The sequence below is a fragment of the Panthera uncia genome (assembly GCF_023721935.1).
Source record: "Panthera uncia isolate 11264 chromosome A1 unlocalized genomic scaffold, Puncia_PCG_1.0 HiC_scaffold_17, whole genome shotgun sequence".
NCBI classification, from domain to species: Eukaryota; Metazoa; Chordata; class Mammalia; order Carnivora; family Felidae; genus Panthera; species Panthera uncia.
Window position 1 is genome coordinate 38759551 of NW_026057577.1, and position 17340 is coordinate 38776890.

A 17340-nucleotide genomic window follows, 5' to 3' on the forward strand; every position below is an offset into this window, starting at 1 on the left:
TGTTTATTGAGTACCTACTATAGTCTTGATATATTCCCAGTATACATTATCTCATTTAATCTCCATGATAGCCCTGTGTGGTAGGTGTCATTAAATCTACTTTATGGATGAGAAACAAACACAAGCAAGGCTTCCAGGGTAAGATGATGAGTCAAGCACATTCCTTCCATCCCCCAAGAACCGGAAGTGCTGTGTGCCTCTGGAAGGACAGGTGAAGCAGGAAGACTAAAATAAGGAAGATGTTTGGATAGCTGTATAAAAATCAATCCTGTCCCTTCTACCACTTTGTCAAAAGAAAAAGAAAAAGAAAAATACTAGTTCTCTCCATGCCACACTGTGGTTTATCCTCTGGGGAAGAGGGTCTCCTAACTGGGGAGACCCAGAATACCCAGGGCAGGGGTGCCTTGTGGAAAATGGAGGGAACAGGCAGGTACATGACCACATACTGCGTGCTCAGGCCCTCAGCATTGGCTCTGATAACACTGGCAGCTGGGGGCTCACCTTCCAGACAAGAGGATAATAGAGGATTTTTGTCCCTCCCCCGCCCCGCCTGGAGATTTTGGCCAACCTAAGAAAGAAGATCTACAGTTATCAACGTAGGGGTTTTTTAACTCAGCATCCTAGCCAGAGCTCTCTAGAGTGAAGCTTACTGTTGACAAGACCCACTCACATGCTCAGCATTTCCAGACAGGAGTTTAGGTCTCCACACTTAAATACGAGCAGATAACCAAGGGTTTTCAAACACATGGGAAAGACTTCTAATAGGAGAGATAAAAACCCAACTTAAGGAAAAGTGTCAGAGAGATGTTAAAATATAACAACTATTTTTTTAATAGAAAAAAATAGGATACCAAAGAAGCAACATTCAGAGAGCAAAAACTAGCTTTAGGGGAAAAAAATTTACAGCATGAGTGGAGAGATTCAAAGGAGGCTTAGAAGATAAATTTAAGGAAATTTTCCAGAATGAGTCAACAGACAGAGCTAGAAAAAAGCAGGGTAAACAAAAGAAAATTTAAAGGCCAGTCTAGGAGTTCTAGTTTCTAAATAATAGAAGGTTCAAAAAGAGGGAAAGAAGGGAGGATACCATCCTAGTTAATTTAAAAAAAAAGAAAAGCCCCAAATTTAAGGACACATGTGTCAAGAATGAATGAGCCAATTCAATACCCAGCACAATGAATAAAAAAAAAGCTGTATCATCATGAACTTTCAAAACATTCAACACGAATATACAATCCTGTAAGTTTCCAGAAAGAAAACTGTTGCATCAAAGGATCAGGCATCAAAATAACTTTAGACTTTTCAGCAGTGACACATAAAGCTAGAAATTAAGGAGAGCAATGCCTTCAAAATTCTAAAGGAGGATAATTTCCAACCTAGAATTCAATGCTCAGTCGAACTCTCAATTGAGTATAAGCAGAATAAAAATAGTTTTCATGTATTCTAGTCTTCAAAAATTAACCTCCCTGCAATCTTTCTTACAAAGCTATTGGGGGATGTATTCCACAAACACAAAGAAGTAAAACAAGGAAGACAGTGCAGGAAAGAAGCAGGGAATCATCACTAAAAAGGAGTGAATCAAATCCATCCCTGGGTGATGGTCAAGGGGAATCCAGGGTGGAAGGTATAAAGCAAAAAAGATCCAGAAGCAATTGGGCCAGAGGACTCTGGGAGGGACATTTTCAGGAAGGGGAATTTAAGACAATTAGAGAAGAGTTCGAAATTGAATTAGGAAAAAGGATACAGGAAATTGAGCACATGTATACACAAGACTGTTATTAACTGCAGTGAACATAAAAATTGTACAAGAAAGGAAAACTAATCATAGTTTACTCTATGATGCAAGGACCTACACCATTGCCAGACTCATAATAATGGAATACTGAATGCTGATTTAATTGAAATTATTCTATCAAATACAGCTACATTGGAAAGATGGGCTCATGTTGGGATGAGACCCTAAGAGTAGAAAAGTGAGCTAAATCTTGGATATTTAATAAGTAATGGCTAAAACTGAAAAGACAAAAAATCATACTATTTAGAATATATGGTAGGAACTAACAAATTTATTAGCTACAAGAGGTGTGAGTGTTAGCTTCTTGGCCAGGAGAAATTAGAGAGTGAGACAAGGGTGTCATAGGACTAAAATCAGTGTTTTAGGGTCACCTGAGTGGCTCAGCGAGTCAGGCGTCTGACTCTTGATTTTTGGCCCAGGTCATGATACCAGGGTGGTAGGATGGAACCCTGTGCTGGGCTCTGCACTAAGCACGACTCTGCTCTCTCTCTCCCTCTCTCTCTGCCCCTTTCCCTGCTCATGCTGTCTCTCTCTCTCTCTCTCTCTCTCTCTCTCTCTCTCTCTCTGTCTCTCTCTCTCTCTCAGAAATAAACGTTAAAAAAAATAGAATATAACCCATGTTTTATAATAAACCTTTAGACTGTGGGACTGTTCAAACTGTGTAGAAAAAGAATATAGAGATACCTAACTTTGATAAAAGTAAACGTTCTCAAAAGATAGAAAAATGAATCAAAATATCAATCAAGGTTATCTTTAAATTGTTTTTCTTCTTTCCACTTACTTCTGTCTACTTAATCCTATATTTTTTGATACCAAAAGCATATTCACTTTCTATAAAACATAATCTTCTTCAGGGTACCTGGGTGGCTCAGTCGGTTGAGGGTCCAACTTCGGCTCAGGTCATGATCTCACAGTTCGTGGGTTTGAGCCCCGCATCGGGCCCTGTGCTGACAGCTCGGAGCCTAGAGCCTGCTTTGGATTCTGTGTCTCCCTCTCTCTCTCTGCCCCTACGCCACTCACACTCTCTTTCTCTCTCTCTCAAAAATTAAAAAATGTAAAAAAAAAATGTTTTTAAATAATCTTCTTGGGGCACCTGGGTGGCTCAGTCGGTTAAGCGTCCAACTTTGGTTCAGGTCAGGATCTCATCATGGATCATGAGTTTGAGGGCTCTGTGCTGGTGGTGCAGGTCCTGTTTGGGATTCTCTCTTCCTCTCTCTCTTTGCCCCTTCCCACTTGCACTCACTCTCTCTCTCAAAAGAAATAAATAAACTTGAAAAAAAATTTTAAAAATACAAAATAATCTGTGAACAAAAAATTGAAGTTCAGAAATGTCAGGTAAATGTCCTAATTCCATTCATCCTGTAAGTGGTAGAGCTAGATTCCAGTGCAGTTCTGACTCCAATCATTTTTTTTAACTGTTTACTTCTTTATTTTGAGAAACACAGAGCATGAGCAAGGGCAGGGGTAGAGGGAGAGGCAGAGAGAGAATCCCAGGAAGGGGCTTGATCCCACAAATCATGAGATCATGACCTAAGCCGAAATCAAGAGTCAGACACCTAACCAACTGAGCTACCCAGGGGCCCCATCACATTATTTTTTTTAAACCTTTGATTAAAGTATCCATTAAAAACCAAGCAGCAAAACTGCCACAATATTCTCTCCCTCTCTCAAGGTCCACAGAGTCTCTTTCTACACCAAACATCAACACTGGATTGCTTTCATTTGTCTACCTATTTGCCTATATATTTATTTATTTATACCCATCTAATTCCAGAAAGATCAAAGACTGAGTTCCAAAGATACCATAGAAGGGGACGCCTGGGTGGCTCAGTCGGTTGGGCATCTGACTTCAGCTCAGGTCACGATCCTGCAGTTTGTGGGATCAAGCCCCACATCAGGCTCTGTGCTGACAGCTCAAAGCCTGGAGCCTGCTTCTGATTCTGTCTCCCTCTCTCTCTGCCTCTATCCCACTCATGCTCTGTCTCTTTCTAGAAATAAATAAACATTAAAAAATTTTTTTCAAAGATACTATAGTAAGATAAATTACAAATGAGGCAAGGGGTGTTTGATTACACAGGTTTTGTGTTTTCATGAATGCTGCTGAGCGAGCCATACTCTGTTTCCTGAGACTGTGACTTACTCTCAAGTTCCTTTTGTTTTTCTGAGGGCTTAGCGGAGCCCTGGGCACACAGATGCTCAATTGAGATTTGTCAGTTTGACCTGCTAACAAAACTATAGCTTCTGGAGAAGAGACTTTAACTTCTTTCCCACTTTGCTGGGACTGTCTTAAAAGGGTAGACATGAGCCTTTGACTACCTCCATTTGCTAATGAGATACTTTATGTAACATTTTAAGCATACTTGCAAAGCAAAAAGACTAATGACTTATTAAAAATTGGCAAAAATCTATGAATAGTCCTCTGAAAAAATACAAAGATACAGGGCTTTCCTGATCATTAAAGAAACATAAAGTCGATCAATAATTCAGCTTCCTTTCACTCATCAGGTCAAAGACTGTGGGTGTGATGGCACTGGGAGGCAGTGGACAGAATGGCATTCTTACATATTATGGTGCAACAGCTTTGAAGGGCCAGTTTACAGTGTCTATTAAATTGGAAAATTCACATACTCTTTGTTACACCATTTATGCTTTCATGAAGCAAGCTTACAAACCTTCGCTCAAAAGCTGACCAAGGATGTTTGCGGTAGTATTGTAGGTAACAGCTGAGAATTAAACCATCTTTGAATTGCCATCAAAAGGCTAAATATTTTATGGGACATTCTACACAATGTCATACAAAAGAGCTGTTTAAAATAGTTAGATATAGATCTCTGTGTGATGGATGAATGAACAGAAAGAATATAATTATACAGAAAGAGCTTATAATCTATGCTCCTATAGGAATGATAGTATGTTGCTATAGCTGTCAAAAGGGAACACATATATGAAGAAAAACTCTCTTAAAGGATACATTGAATTCGTTAAAAGAGGCTGCCTTCTGGGAATGCAACTAAAAATTCAGAATAAGAAGTCTCAATTTTCTTTGAAAAATTGTACTTTATCATTTGTAATTTTTAGTTTTCAGGGAGCTGGACATTAAATTTATGGTTTATAGCAGCTCATCTCCAAAACCACCTGTGAGTCAAGTGTAATTAGGACCATTTTACAGATGGGAACCCATAGCTGGTGTCCTTGTTCCCTCATCAATAGAAAGATCTACATAAACACCAACAAGTGCAGTTCTCAATAGTTGTACATATGTTCATGATTTGGTGTTTACTTAGGCTGTAAACACTTTTTTAATGGCAAAAGTAAAAAAGTTTCCAAATAGTTTTACCTAAATTAGAAAAAAAAAAAAAAGGAGGGGTTTCTGCTTTACCTTCTATTCTCCCAAATTCCCAGTGTCAGGCCTGTATAACAAACTCCAAAAAGAGCTTCCCCTTTGCTTTGCTTCAACACTGTTTACTGCACAGAATGTTGAGGCTGGGGAATGGTAAGAGAAGTAGAACAAAGAAAAGAAAAAGCATCAGGCACTGGACTCTGCAGTGAGCAGAGTTTCCCCTTATATTTAGGGGAAGATTTGGGGCAAGCTGACTTGACCCACGTGATCCTAAAAGCAGAGACAAAGAAATCTCACCTTGCTCCCCCGACTCTGCCTCTGGATGGGTCGAGCCACAGTAATAGCAACAACACAAGATAACTATAGAAATAGTGGCCGAGAGCCCAGGTCCAGGATCAGAAAGGCATCTACATAGTGTATGTGACAGCCACTGGGCAGACTCAGGTGGTCGATTCTGCCCACTCCTGCACTCAACCATCGGGTGTGGCTTCGTGACAACAGTCAACCAGCTGTCCCCTCAACTGGTCTTACTTTCTACGTGACTTTAGGAAGTGTGAGTCTGCCAATGAACGGAGCATGATTTTAGTGTTTAAATGTTTTCCATACAAGAGCCCCTAAAGGCAATTCATCAACTTCATTCAGTGCTCACACAAGAGAAACAAAACTGTGTTGGACTTTTTGAAAGACTCCCTTGGTTTTTAAAGTGATACCTTTCTAGAGGATTTTCATGTGTAGTTTTTTTTTAAGTTTATTTATATTTTGAGAAAGAGAAAGAGTGGGAGCAGGGGAGGGGCAGAGAAAGAGGGAGAGAGAGAATCCCAAGCAGGCTCCACACTGTCAGCACAGAGCCCAATGTGGATCTCAAACTCACAAACTCATGAGATCATGACCCAAGCTGAAATCAAGAGTCCGACACTTAACCAACTGAGCCACACAGGTGCTCTGTGTGTAGTTTTGGCTAAACAAGGTTCCATCCTACTTTCTGTCTTGAGAACCTAATCCCAGGATCATTAGTCACTACACTAGTTACAACAATTGCAAGGTATTTAATCTCTCTGAGCCGAAGCATCTCTAGCTCTGTAGGCTGAAAGGTCTCTGTGAGGCTAAAATGAGACATAAAAATGACATGCATACCAAGCCATACATAAACAGATCCCTCATGCATAGAGAATTTCTGTGTCTGGTTGACTTGTGGAGTATGTGCACCTACCCCAGAGAAAAACTCGAGAATGAGCCTTTTTACGATACTTGGTATTTTTAAAACTATTTGAAGTGATATCATAACATGAGGGCCCATTCAACTCCATCGGTTAATGTGACACCCCTCCAGACAACATCAAGGACACTGCACTGGCATGATGTTTGCTAAGACCAGGGTGAGCATTCATGTGTGAACACACAACTCAGAAGCAGATAAGAAAGGTATTGAAGGTTCCAGCTCTTCTGCCTGTCTGTTCTTCCACAGGCCACATCCCATAGGCCAGGTCTGTGAGTGAAGTGAGAACCAGGCTCTGCCTCTCTCCACACCCAACGGCTGCCTTCAAGGCCCCACAGAGACCCAGGGTCTAAAAGTACCCCTAGAGCACCTCTCTGTCTTCTTGGCATGAGATCTCCTTCATGAATCAAGAACAAAGTTGTAGAACGTGATACAAGGACAACACATAACAACATGACAGCAAAGGTTAACTGTGGAAACTGAGGAAACACTGCAGGAATACCACACCACTGACTACAAAAACCCAAAATATGTAGAAATGACACTGACAATTGCCAGTTTTTTCATGCTGACTCATAATATCCATGTGCTATGACAGCAACGTAAGGTAGCGTTGGTTGGGAGTCTGAATTATGCTCGCCCCTAAAAAGTAGTAGTAGAAATACTACTCAAAGTGATTAACTCAAGTTGATAGTCTAAGTACTTTGTGTATGGGAACTCATTTCATCTTCCTCTAAACCCGATGAGACGCACATTATTTTCATACCCATTTCACAGATGAAGAAACAGAACACAGAAGTAAACCGCCAAGATTATACAACTATGAAACGTAGGAGGTAGGATTTGAATGCAGGCAGTCCATTTCCAGAGACCATATTCTTCATCTCAGGGGCTGGCACGCTTTTCTGTAAAGGGCTATCTAGTAAATGTTACAGATTTTTATGTGGTTGCATATTCTTTATTGTTTTTTTTTTATCATCCTTTAAAAATATAAAACCAATCTTAGCTCGTAGGCAATACAAAAGGGGGCTGTAGGCCTATTTTGTCCTGTGGTCATAAATAATCTGCTGGTTGATACTATACACGGTGATCAAAGGTTTAAGCATACAGTGGATGTGGTACTTGATACCCAGTCCCTGTGGCACATCCTATATGCCTGTAATACAAATGGGTTTCTGTTGACAAAATAATCCATAATTTTGACTTCATCTCTTTCTCATTTTGCCTGAATTTATGAGGTCTCACTGCCTTTTCAATCAGCTTCCCTCCTATTGCTGGACATTCAAGAAGGGGCAGTAAGTGAGTTGGAGCATTACCCTGATTCCAAAGCCAGATAAAAACACAACAAAAAAGAACTACAGGCCAGTATCACTGATGAACACCGATGTAATGTGTTCGACAAAATATTAGCAAACTAAATCCAACAATGTCTTTAAGAAAACCATTCACCACAATCAAGTAGGGTTTAATACCTGGATACGAAGGGGGTTCAATATTCACAAATCAATGTGATATATCACATCCGTAAGAGAAAGAATAAAATCCATATGGTCATTTCAACAGATGCAGAAAAAAACATTTGACCAAGCACAACATCCATTCATGAAAACACGCTCAACAAATTAGGTTTACAGGGAACATACCTGAACATAATCAAGGCCTTCTATGATAAACCCACAGCAAATATCGTCCTCAATGGGGAAAAACCGAGAGCTTATCCTCGAAGGTCAGGAACAAAACACAGATGTCCACCCTCACCACTTTTATTCAACGTAGAACTGGAAGTCCTAGCCACAGCAATCAAAAAAGAATGAGAAATAAAAGGCATCCAAAATAAGGAAGTAAAACTTGGACTATTTGCAGATGACATGATGTTATCTATATAGAGAAAACCCTAAAGGTTCCACCAAAAAATCTACTGGAAATGATAAATGAATTCAGTAAGATCGCAGGATGCAAAAATCAATGTACAGAAATCCATTGCATTTCTGTACACTAATAATGAAGCAGCAGAAAGAGATATGAAAAAGAAACAACAATCCCACTACAATTGTAACAAAAATAACAAAATACTAAGAAAAAAAATTAACCAAAGAGGTGAAAGAATATGAAAACACTAATTCAAAGGGATACACGCACCCCTATGTTTATTGCAGCATTATTTCCAATCCCTAAATTATGGAAGCAACTCAAGTGCCCATTGATAGATGAATGGATAAAGAAGATGTGGTGTGTGTGTATGTATATGTGTGTGTGTGTGTGTGTGTGTATTAGAATATTATTCAGCCATAAAAAGGACTGAAATCTTGCCATTTGCAACGATGTGGATGGGGCTAGAGAGCATGATGCTAAGTAAAATAAGTCAGAAAAAGATAAATACCATATGATTTCACTCATATGTGGAATTTAAGAAACAAAACAAATGAACAGAGGGGAAAAAAAAAGAGAGAGAAACAAACCAAGAAACAGACTCTTAACTATAGAGAACAAACTCATGGTTACCAGAAGGGAGGTTGTGAATGCGTGAAATAGGTGATGGGGATTAAGATGTGGGGCTCAAACTCACGAACTGTGAGATCATGACCTGAGCCAAAGCTGGATGCTTAAACGGCTGAGCCACCCAGGTGCCCCTAAAGCAACACTACTCTTGCTGCATCGGAGACATTTCTAACCTATTCTATTTTGTTTAAATTTTGGATGCTTTTCATTACGACTAAATTTATTTCATAACTCATTAATGGGGCTTGACCCCATTAAGAACCCCTTCCTTGGAAGACCCTCATGCTCATGCTGCTTCTATTTACAAGAAGCAATTGTTTTGAGGTTCTTGTGTGCCTTTACAACTTCGTTGGATTTTTTTGCTGAGAACCAACCATGTGCACATCACCTTGCAAGGCTTTGTGGGAAGTGCAAAGAGTTTGGCTTCCAACTACCTCAAGCCAGGAATTTTCTGAGTTGCTAGGAAACCAGGATGGACAAAAGGACCTACCATCTCTGCTCTCATAGAGTTTATAATCTAGTGGATGAAAGAAATTCAAACTACAGGAATTTTGGAAATTAAGCCATTCACTTGACTAGCTTTAAGTAAACAACTTTATTAACACTTTCTGGGTAGAAAGTATGTTTTTCTTGTCTAAGAGGATCAGTCTCATTTCAATAGCTGAGAAAATAGAATTCAGTCCCTTCCTACAAATGACATTGTTATTTTGTGTTTGAATTCAAGGTTATTTGCTTGATTCAAGGTTACATGCTGCCTCACATGATTGAATGGGTTGTACAGTAGAAATAAAGTGATTTGGGAGTTCAGGAGAAGAAATGATTAAGTCACATTCAAACATTTCAACCCTCAGAAAGCTTGGTAAGACCTTAAGAGTTCCCCTTACCCATATTTTTTTCCTTCAGGAGTAGCTAATGTAATTATTCTTGGAAAAACAGACAAAATAGTCTTTTTAAAGAGAAGAGTGGTAACTTCTAGAGTTTTGCAATCTTCTCTGAATAAACTCTTAAAATCCCTCATTTGGAATTTTACTCCTCTAAATCGTTATTTCAAAAACCATGAAACATAGTGGAACATTTCCTGAAGATCGACAGGTCAGGGAACCAAATGTTGTCACTTTTCTGAGAGAACCTGTACTTTGCTGTTCTTATCACTGAGAATTTCATGAGCACTGACCAAGAGACCACACTACATGTAAACAAACATCTGCTTCTGACTTCTAGAAGCTCAAATGGCAACTTCAAAGCACCATTCAGTGAAACCCTGCACACATATTCTTGGGAATCTGTTAAGATATTTGTGCCTTGGGAATTGGCTCATTCTATAAACTCATAATAGTATCCTTCTTGGCAAAAAAGAAATCATTTAGGTACAACAGAGTGATTGTTATGAGAAAATAGGCAAAAGGATTTTTACAATGTGGATGCTGAGGAGAGCCACCTTCATAAAGGACCAGATCTCTCCGTAATCGTCAGTGTTCAGCGGTGTTCCTCCTGACCTTACCCGCTATGTGAAATCCACTGTTACATGCTCTTAGAGCTCCACCATGCCTCTCCTTAACGTTCAGGGGGAGTTTTAATTGTCCATTAATTTATGACTATTTAGGCTATGAGCATTTCTCTCTCTATGGAGTCCTTACTAGACTACAGTCTCCATAAAGGTAGAGATTTGATTTTTACTTTGCCATTACTATATCCCCCAGTACTAAGCACTGTGATTAATAAATAATACTTGTTTAAGAAATATTTATTGAGTGAATGGGCATTTTAAGATCATCTGGAATGCTGGTTGAAACAAGATACTTCAATTTCACCAAATCTTTATTATTTATTAGTGATCAAAAAGCAACTAACTAATAATCCCTCACATTGTTCTTCTTTTTGTTTTACAGTCAACTTTGACCACTTTGAAATTTTGCGAGCCATTGGGAAAGGCAGTTTTGGAAAGGTGAGAACCATAATGATTAACCACTGGCAGGGTTATATACCTCAGGGAACAGAGTCTGAGAATATTCAGATTATCTAGTGACGGGGACCCTGAGGAACGATAATTCAGAGAGGTTGTTATAAAATTGTCACTACAGTTTGAGGTGTGTGATATAATGAACACCAGTTGTTCTTAGAATTATTTCATCGTCATGCCCATTGACTCTCACTAGATTTTAAGACTTTCTCTCCACGATAAGGAGGACAGTAAACTTTTGGACTTAGTGACCAACTGTATCAGTATCTTCAGTAATAGTTATCTTCTCAATGTAAGAGTTAAATCTTATGTGGAAAAGAAGCTGTCCCGTTTCTGTTTTTTCCTCAGGTATCCAATGTTTTTATTCTCAAAAATATACCATGAAAGATAGATCTAGTCTAATTAAAAAAATTTTTTTTAATGTTTAATTTTTATGAGAGAGAGACACAGGGTGTGAGCAGGGGAGGGACAGAGAAAGGGAGACACAGAATCTGAAGCAGGCTCAAGGCTCTAAGCTGTCCATCAGCACAAAGCCCAACACGGGGCTCAAACCCACACGCCATGAGATCATGACCTGAGCTGAAGTCAGATGCTTCTGTGACCCACCCAGGCGCTCCACCAAGCTAATTATTTTTGCAAGAACGTTCTAGATTCAAGTCCTGATCATTAGTTTCTTGGTGGAGACATACTTTGAGAATATTTCTTATTAATATTGAGCTTGCATTCTAAAATCATCTGCTGTCCACTTTATCAGACATACAGAACCTCTAAAAGAATTTTGAAAATATGGATATCGTGTTCCCTATTTTCCAAGTGCTTTAAGTCCTTTTAGGTTATATCAAGTATGGTTAAAGAGAAATTCTTCACACAGTATTGTTCAGCTTGGTAGTTTAGCCATGCCCATTAAAGTCACTCAAAGCAGAGTGCGGATGTCATTTGCTGTTGGCAGATTCCTGGCAAAGAAGCGGCTGTTTTCTCCAAAATGCTGTCTAAACAAAACCCCAAGAGCCAAAAACAGGCAGACTCCTTTGAGAAAACAGAGATTCAAGAATTGACCTGGCATAGGGGAAGAAAATGAATTTTTTTACTCCGAAATCAGAGCTCAGTGGCAACTTGAGCATCAGAGTATTTGCAAGTGATAAGGCCTCCAGGCCATGCCACCCAACAGGTCTTGTTCTGTCTCTTGCAGCCATGATCTGTCAACGCCCTGACCACCTTCTCATTCTGGTTTGCACCATTAGGTCTGCATTGTGCAGAAGAATGATACCAAGAAGATGTACGCAATGAAATACATGAACAAACAAAAGTGTGTGGAACGCAACGAAGTGAGAAATGTCTTCAAGGAGCTCCAGATCATGCAGGGTCTGGAGCATCCTTTCCTGGTTAATTTGTGGTAAGTGTTTGTAGGGGATCTTGCAATGGAGATACTCCCACCTTCACCCCAAACATTGTTCTGGAAACCCGTCCTGATTTCTAGGTGTGCATTTGCAAAATCTTTGGTAGGCTCTTCCTTGAGGGCTTTGGTTCTCCTTGACTTATTTGACACTATAATGAAACAAATTGTTGTTTTACTGTCACCAATAAATACTGCTTGGTTTATTTGTCACAGTTCCCCTTGGCCTGGAGGATAGCATACTTTTCAAAACACTGTAGCTAAATAGGGGACAAAGAATGAGTTCAGATGTCTTGTCATTCACTAGATACTCTTCCCTCATTAATTGTGGGGCAGTGACTGTGGCTACTAACTGTCATCAATGGCTGGTGTGAGGTTGATCTTCAGAACTTGGACAAAAACCACTTTTTCTTTACAATGACTGGGAGTAGAAATGGTTTCCTTAGAGCATCCTTCCTGAGCAGAATCAGGACAGGCACTGCCATTCTTGCCAAATAGCTTTTAACAGAGGTAGAGCTAACTTAGATCAGTGGCTAAACTGTGATCCTAAAGCCAGGATCATAATCCAAGGCTCAGAAAATGGCTAGAATCTGGCAGTGTCTCTTACTCCCTGCTCTTTTCTTATGCGTGGAGGTCTGTATGTGGCTCTCTTACTTTTCTCTACATTTTAATGCATCCATTATGTTAAGAAACTGTTCTTAAAGCTAATTCAGTGTGGCAGTTATTTAAATATGCATACCAAGCAGTTTCTACTAGCAAAGGCAAAAAAAAAAAAAGTCTTTATTCAGAGAATACTAATGGGAGAATAATTGAAATGTCACTGTGTGTTTAAGGACATTTCTCTGGAGGAATAAAACCTGTCTCCCTCCATCTTTAATTGATACAATTCACTTGATATACAATTTGCTCAAAGACTCTACACCATAGTTGCAAAGAAGATGGTTTTGTGTGAATTGGAAATAGGTCCCTTGAGTTCATGCAGTACTCAGATGTGGTGGAGTCGAATTTTGACCCACGCTCAGTGGATTTAATCAGTAGCTTAGAGTGGCCTATTCACAACGCTGCCACGCAGAGGCACATGGACACAGCTCTTTCGTCCCCACCCTTAGCAATTAGCAGATTGCCTGTTTCTCCCCCTCTCTCTTCCCTGAGAATGATGAGGTGCTCTCAATTCACATCCTTGCTTTGTTCAAAGTCACATTTTCCTTCTTCCAAAGTCCAGCCAACTAACTTTCTCCTTTTAAGACCAGGAACTCTTCAGAAGGACATACTTAGCATTTCTCCCTTTCAGGCCCGTCTCTCCTCACTGAGTAGGCAAAATGGATTTCAGTTTATTCCCAATTTTTTTATAAGGGGTGTTAGGAGACTTGAAGCTGGGCAAAGTTTACAGATTTTGCTGTTTACTAACATGGTGTCATTCCAGGAAACACTCTGATCTCCACACATGCTGGCTTGGGGATAACATGGGGTATAGCCTTGTCTTCCCTTTTTCCCACACTGAATCTCTGCAGAACATCAGGTACCATTAATAGTGATAGAGGAGAGGGATGCCTGGGTGGCTCAGTTGGTTGAATGTTCAACTCTTGATTTCAGCTCAGGTCATGATTTCATGGTTCGTGGGATCAAGCCTCACATTGGTCTCTGGGCTCACAACACAGAGCCTGCTGGGGATTCTCTCTCATTCTCTCTCTGTCTCTCTGCCCCCTCCCCAGCTCACACGCATGCACGCTCTCTCTCTCAAAATAAATAAATAAACTTAAAAAAATAGAGATAGGGGAGAGAAGAAATCCCTCCCCACCTTAATTCCACCACTTTCAGAACTGGAAACCTAGAGGGGGCTTCCTTAAAATGCGGAAGAAAAAGTTTTAATCTTTCAAATCCTGAGATGAAAATATTCAGAAAGAATATTTATTTCTTCTAATAAAGGCTTTCTGCCTAGGTAAGTACAGCATAGCCAACGTAAGTGACTCTTTCTCCAACTATTAAATACCTTGCAATGCTTCTGGAGGTGTGACCTGGGAGTAATCTTTATCATTTTTAAGTCAATTATGAGACAGGGTTAATGTGTGTAACTGGGGTTGTTTTTATGGACAAAAGGAGACAAAGGGCTATTCCCAGCACAGAGTAGGCCCATCACAAATGGGAGTCCTCCCACCCCATCCTTGCTCCCTTAAGGTGTAGTACTCGTGACATGCCCACCACCGCCAGGCCACTGTGGTCATCCAACATGCAAATTTCAAGGGTGCCCAGCCTCAAAACATCACAGGAAGCTGTGTGTGGTCAGGGAGGGACAAGTCTCATTCTCTGTAAGAGCTTATGTTTGTTTCGTTTTCCACCTTTCTGCTGCAAATCAAAGGGAAAAAAAATATCCAAAGATTCCCCATTATGTGCAATTTAATCGAGTTTGTGTCCTAGGTTTAACTAGACTTATCTTTACATCCCCAAAGCTTCAGGAGCAAATTGGCTAAAGCACAGTATGATTAATAATGTAACAGCAATACTTTTTCATTCCTACGTACCCCTCGTGTACTCGATCTTACTGATAAGCTATGTAGGCCTCTCAGTATTGCTTTCAGTAATCTGCTCGTGGATGCTCAAGGTGCCTGTAACCTCTGGGATGTGTTCAGAAAATTCTGGTTTTCAGGCTGAGGAAAAATACAAGCTGTTTCTTTTAAGCAGGCTTTACACTAATGTTAAGAAGTTGGCTATATGTGTGTGCGTGCGTGTGTGTGTATGTAGAGGTATAAATACATACATATGTGATAGGTGAAAACTTTGCACATTGTAGTCAACTAGAAGAGAGCAAAATCACGTAGAAAAATGAAAATTCTCCAGTAGTGCTATCACCTTGAAACAACCACGTCTAACATGTTCTTGCCAATAAAATGTCTATATTTGTTTTTTTGCTTTTGATCTTGCATTAACCCCGTTCATTCCCTCATTCATGGGTGTATTTATCAAGCAGCACAAACAAGTTATAATTAGAGTTTGCCAGATGAAATACAGGATGCACACTTAGATTTGAAGTTCAGATAAATAACCAGTCATCTTTAGTCTATGTCCCAAATATTGCACGGTGCCTGTTTTATCTGAAAATTACTCATGTTCTGAATTTCTACTTTAAATGGGCATCTTGAATTTTTATTCACCAAATTCGGCAACCCTAATGGTAACACAGATCCATAGTGTGAGGGTGCAGTGGTGAGTACTCGTGGACAGAGCCCCTGATCGACCCCACATTCCCAGTAACTGTGAAAGGCTGATATTAATCACATGGCACATAAATATGTCAATGTGAGAAGTGCATGAAGGACTAAGTAGAAGAGGTGTGTGTGTGTGTGTGTGTGTGTGTGTGTGTGTGTGTGTGTGTGTATCCTGGGCTGGGGCAGCAGAGTTAAGGGTGAAAACACATTTTGAACTAAAATTCAACCTTCCCAGCCCCACGGACCTGACCCCGCTCAGGAACACAATCGTCAGATGTAGGCCATGTTATACAGGAAAAGGCAGCCTGGAGGGGCTGGCATCCAGGAAAAGCAAAGAAAATCTTCCTGCGAGTCCCTCCCTGAGGGCCGCTAACAAAGCCGGGCAACCCACAGCCTGCGAACAAATGGGCCCCAGTGCTGCCCGACAGAGCCCTGTCCCCCAGGTGGCTTTTGTTAATTGAGATTAAGCCTGCAGCTGCACACAGTCCCTCGGGGCTCCAATCTCCCCTCAGCCTTGTCTCTTGTTCTTTGGGAACAGAAGGGACCCACGTGTGGGTTCAGGAAATTAGAAGACAAGATAGTCTGTTTTGAGCAGAAAGGACCACCTGTATCGGGAGTGTGAAAAGGGTCCTGTCAGTAGCTGGACACAGCCAGATGAACAGACACCCTGGAACCAACCTCCATTATTTATGACTGTGCACCAGTGTTTCTTCACAGAATCGTAAACTAGGAGAATTCAGGGTAGCCTACAGAGCCACAGAACCAAGAGGAGCTTCCGGGTCAATGGCATTCTCCTACTCAGAGTTTTACCTATATTGTCTCATTTATTCATCCTAACAAGTTAGGCTCATAGCAATTATTAGTCCCATCTTACACCAGAGAAACTGAGGCTCAGAGAGGGTGAGTCATTTTCCCAGAGTCACACAGCCAGAAACTAGCAGAGCCAGGACTCAAACCCAGGAATTCGGCTTCGAAAACCCAGCCCTTTCTGCTACGCTATACCATGACCTGTGGGCATCTTGTAGGACTCTCTTACAAAATATGAAGGAAATGGAATTTATTTTGTTGAGTGTCTTTCATATCCCACAAGAATACAAACTCCATGAGGCAGGTAGGTTTGTGTATTTCTGCTCACTGCTTCATTCCCCATCCCCTATGATAATGCCTCACACAGAGTAAGTGTTCCACAAATATCTGTGGAATGAATAAATGGGTGAATGAATGAATGAATGAATGTAGTTTAGTGGTGGAATCAGGCTTCTGATTCTTGCTCCTATCCCATGATGCCACTGCCAGTTCCTGCACACTTACAAATATATAATCAGGGCCATCTCAGGTTCTGCACAGGTCCTGAAGTCAGAGGGACTTGGGTTTGAATCCTCGCTTTGCCACTTGGTAACTCTGTGAACTGACCCATTTAGAGTATGTATTTTGCTCGGTTCCTCACTCATAATTGGGAACAACAGCAATTGCCATGGCAGAAGGTACTGCTATGAAGATGTCTATAAAACACTTCACACATAATGGGTGCTTCATAAATGTAGACTCAGGGGCTCCTGGGTGGCTCATTTGGTTAAGTGTCCTACTCTTGATTTGGGCTCAGGTCATGATCTCACAGTTTAAGCCCCACTTTAAGGGGCTCACATGATCTCACACTTTAAGCCCCAGCTACACTGACAGGGCAGAGCCTGCTTGGGATTCTCTCTCTCCCTCTCTTCCTCTCTCTTCCCCTCCCCTGCTCATACTTGGGTGTGCATGCTGTATCTCAAATATAAATAAACAAACTTAAAAAAAAATGAGGACTTCAAACAAAAACTCTGTGAGGTCCCACCCCAAATGCAATGTTCCCTCAAGCCCTATAGCCAGAGAAGATTCTGTTTTTGTTTGTTTGTTTGTTTGTTTGTTTGTTTTTGAGAGAGAGTGCAAGCTGGAAGGGG

At 40.6% G+C, this 17340-nt stretch overlaps 1 protein-coding gene across 1 annotated transcript in view; it reads left to right on the forward strand.

Annotated features, from left to right (window-relative positions):
* STK32A (serine/threonine kinase 32A) overlaps positions 1–17340 on the forward strand; it is a 133152-nt gene that overhangs the window by 22419 nt on the left and 93393 nt on the right. Inside the window, exons 3-4 of the mRNA XM_049649439.1 lie at positions 10737–10792; positions 12049–12200. Coding sequence (XP_049505396.1) covers positions 10737–10792; positions 12049–12200 — 208 coding nt within the window. The remainder of the gene's footprint in view (positions 1–10736; positions 10793–12048; positions 12201–17340) is intronic.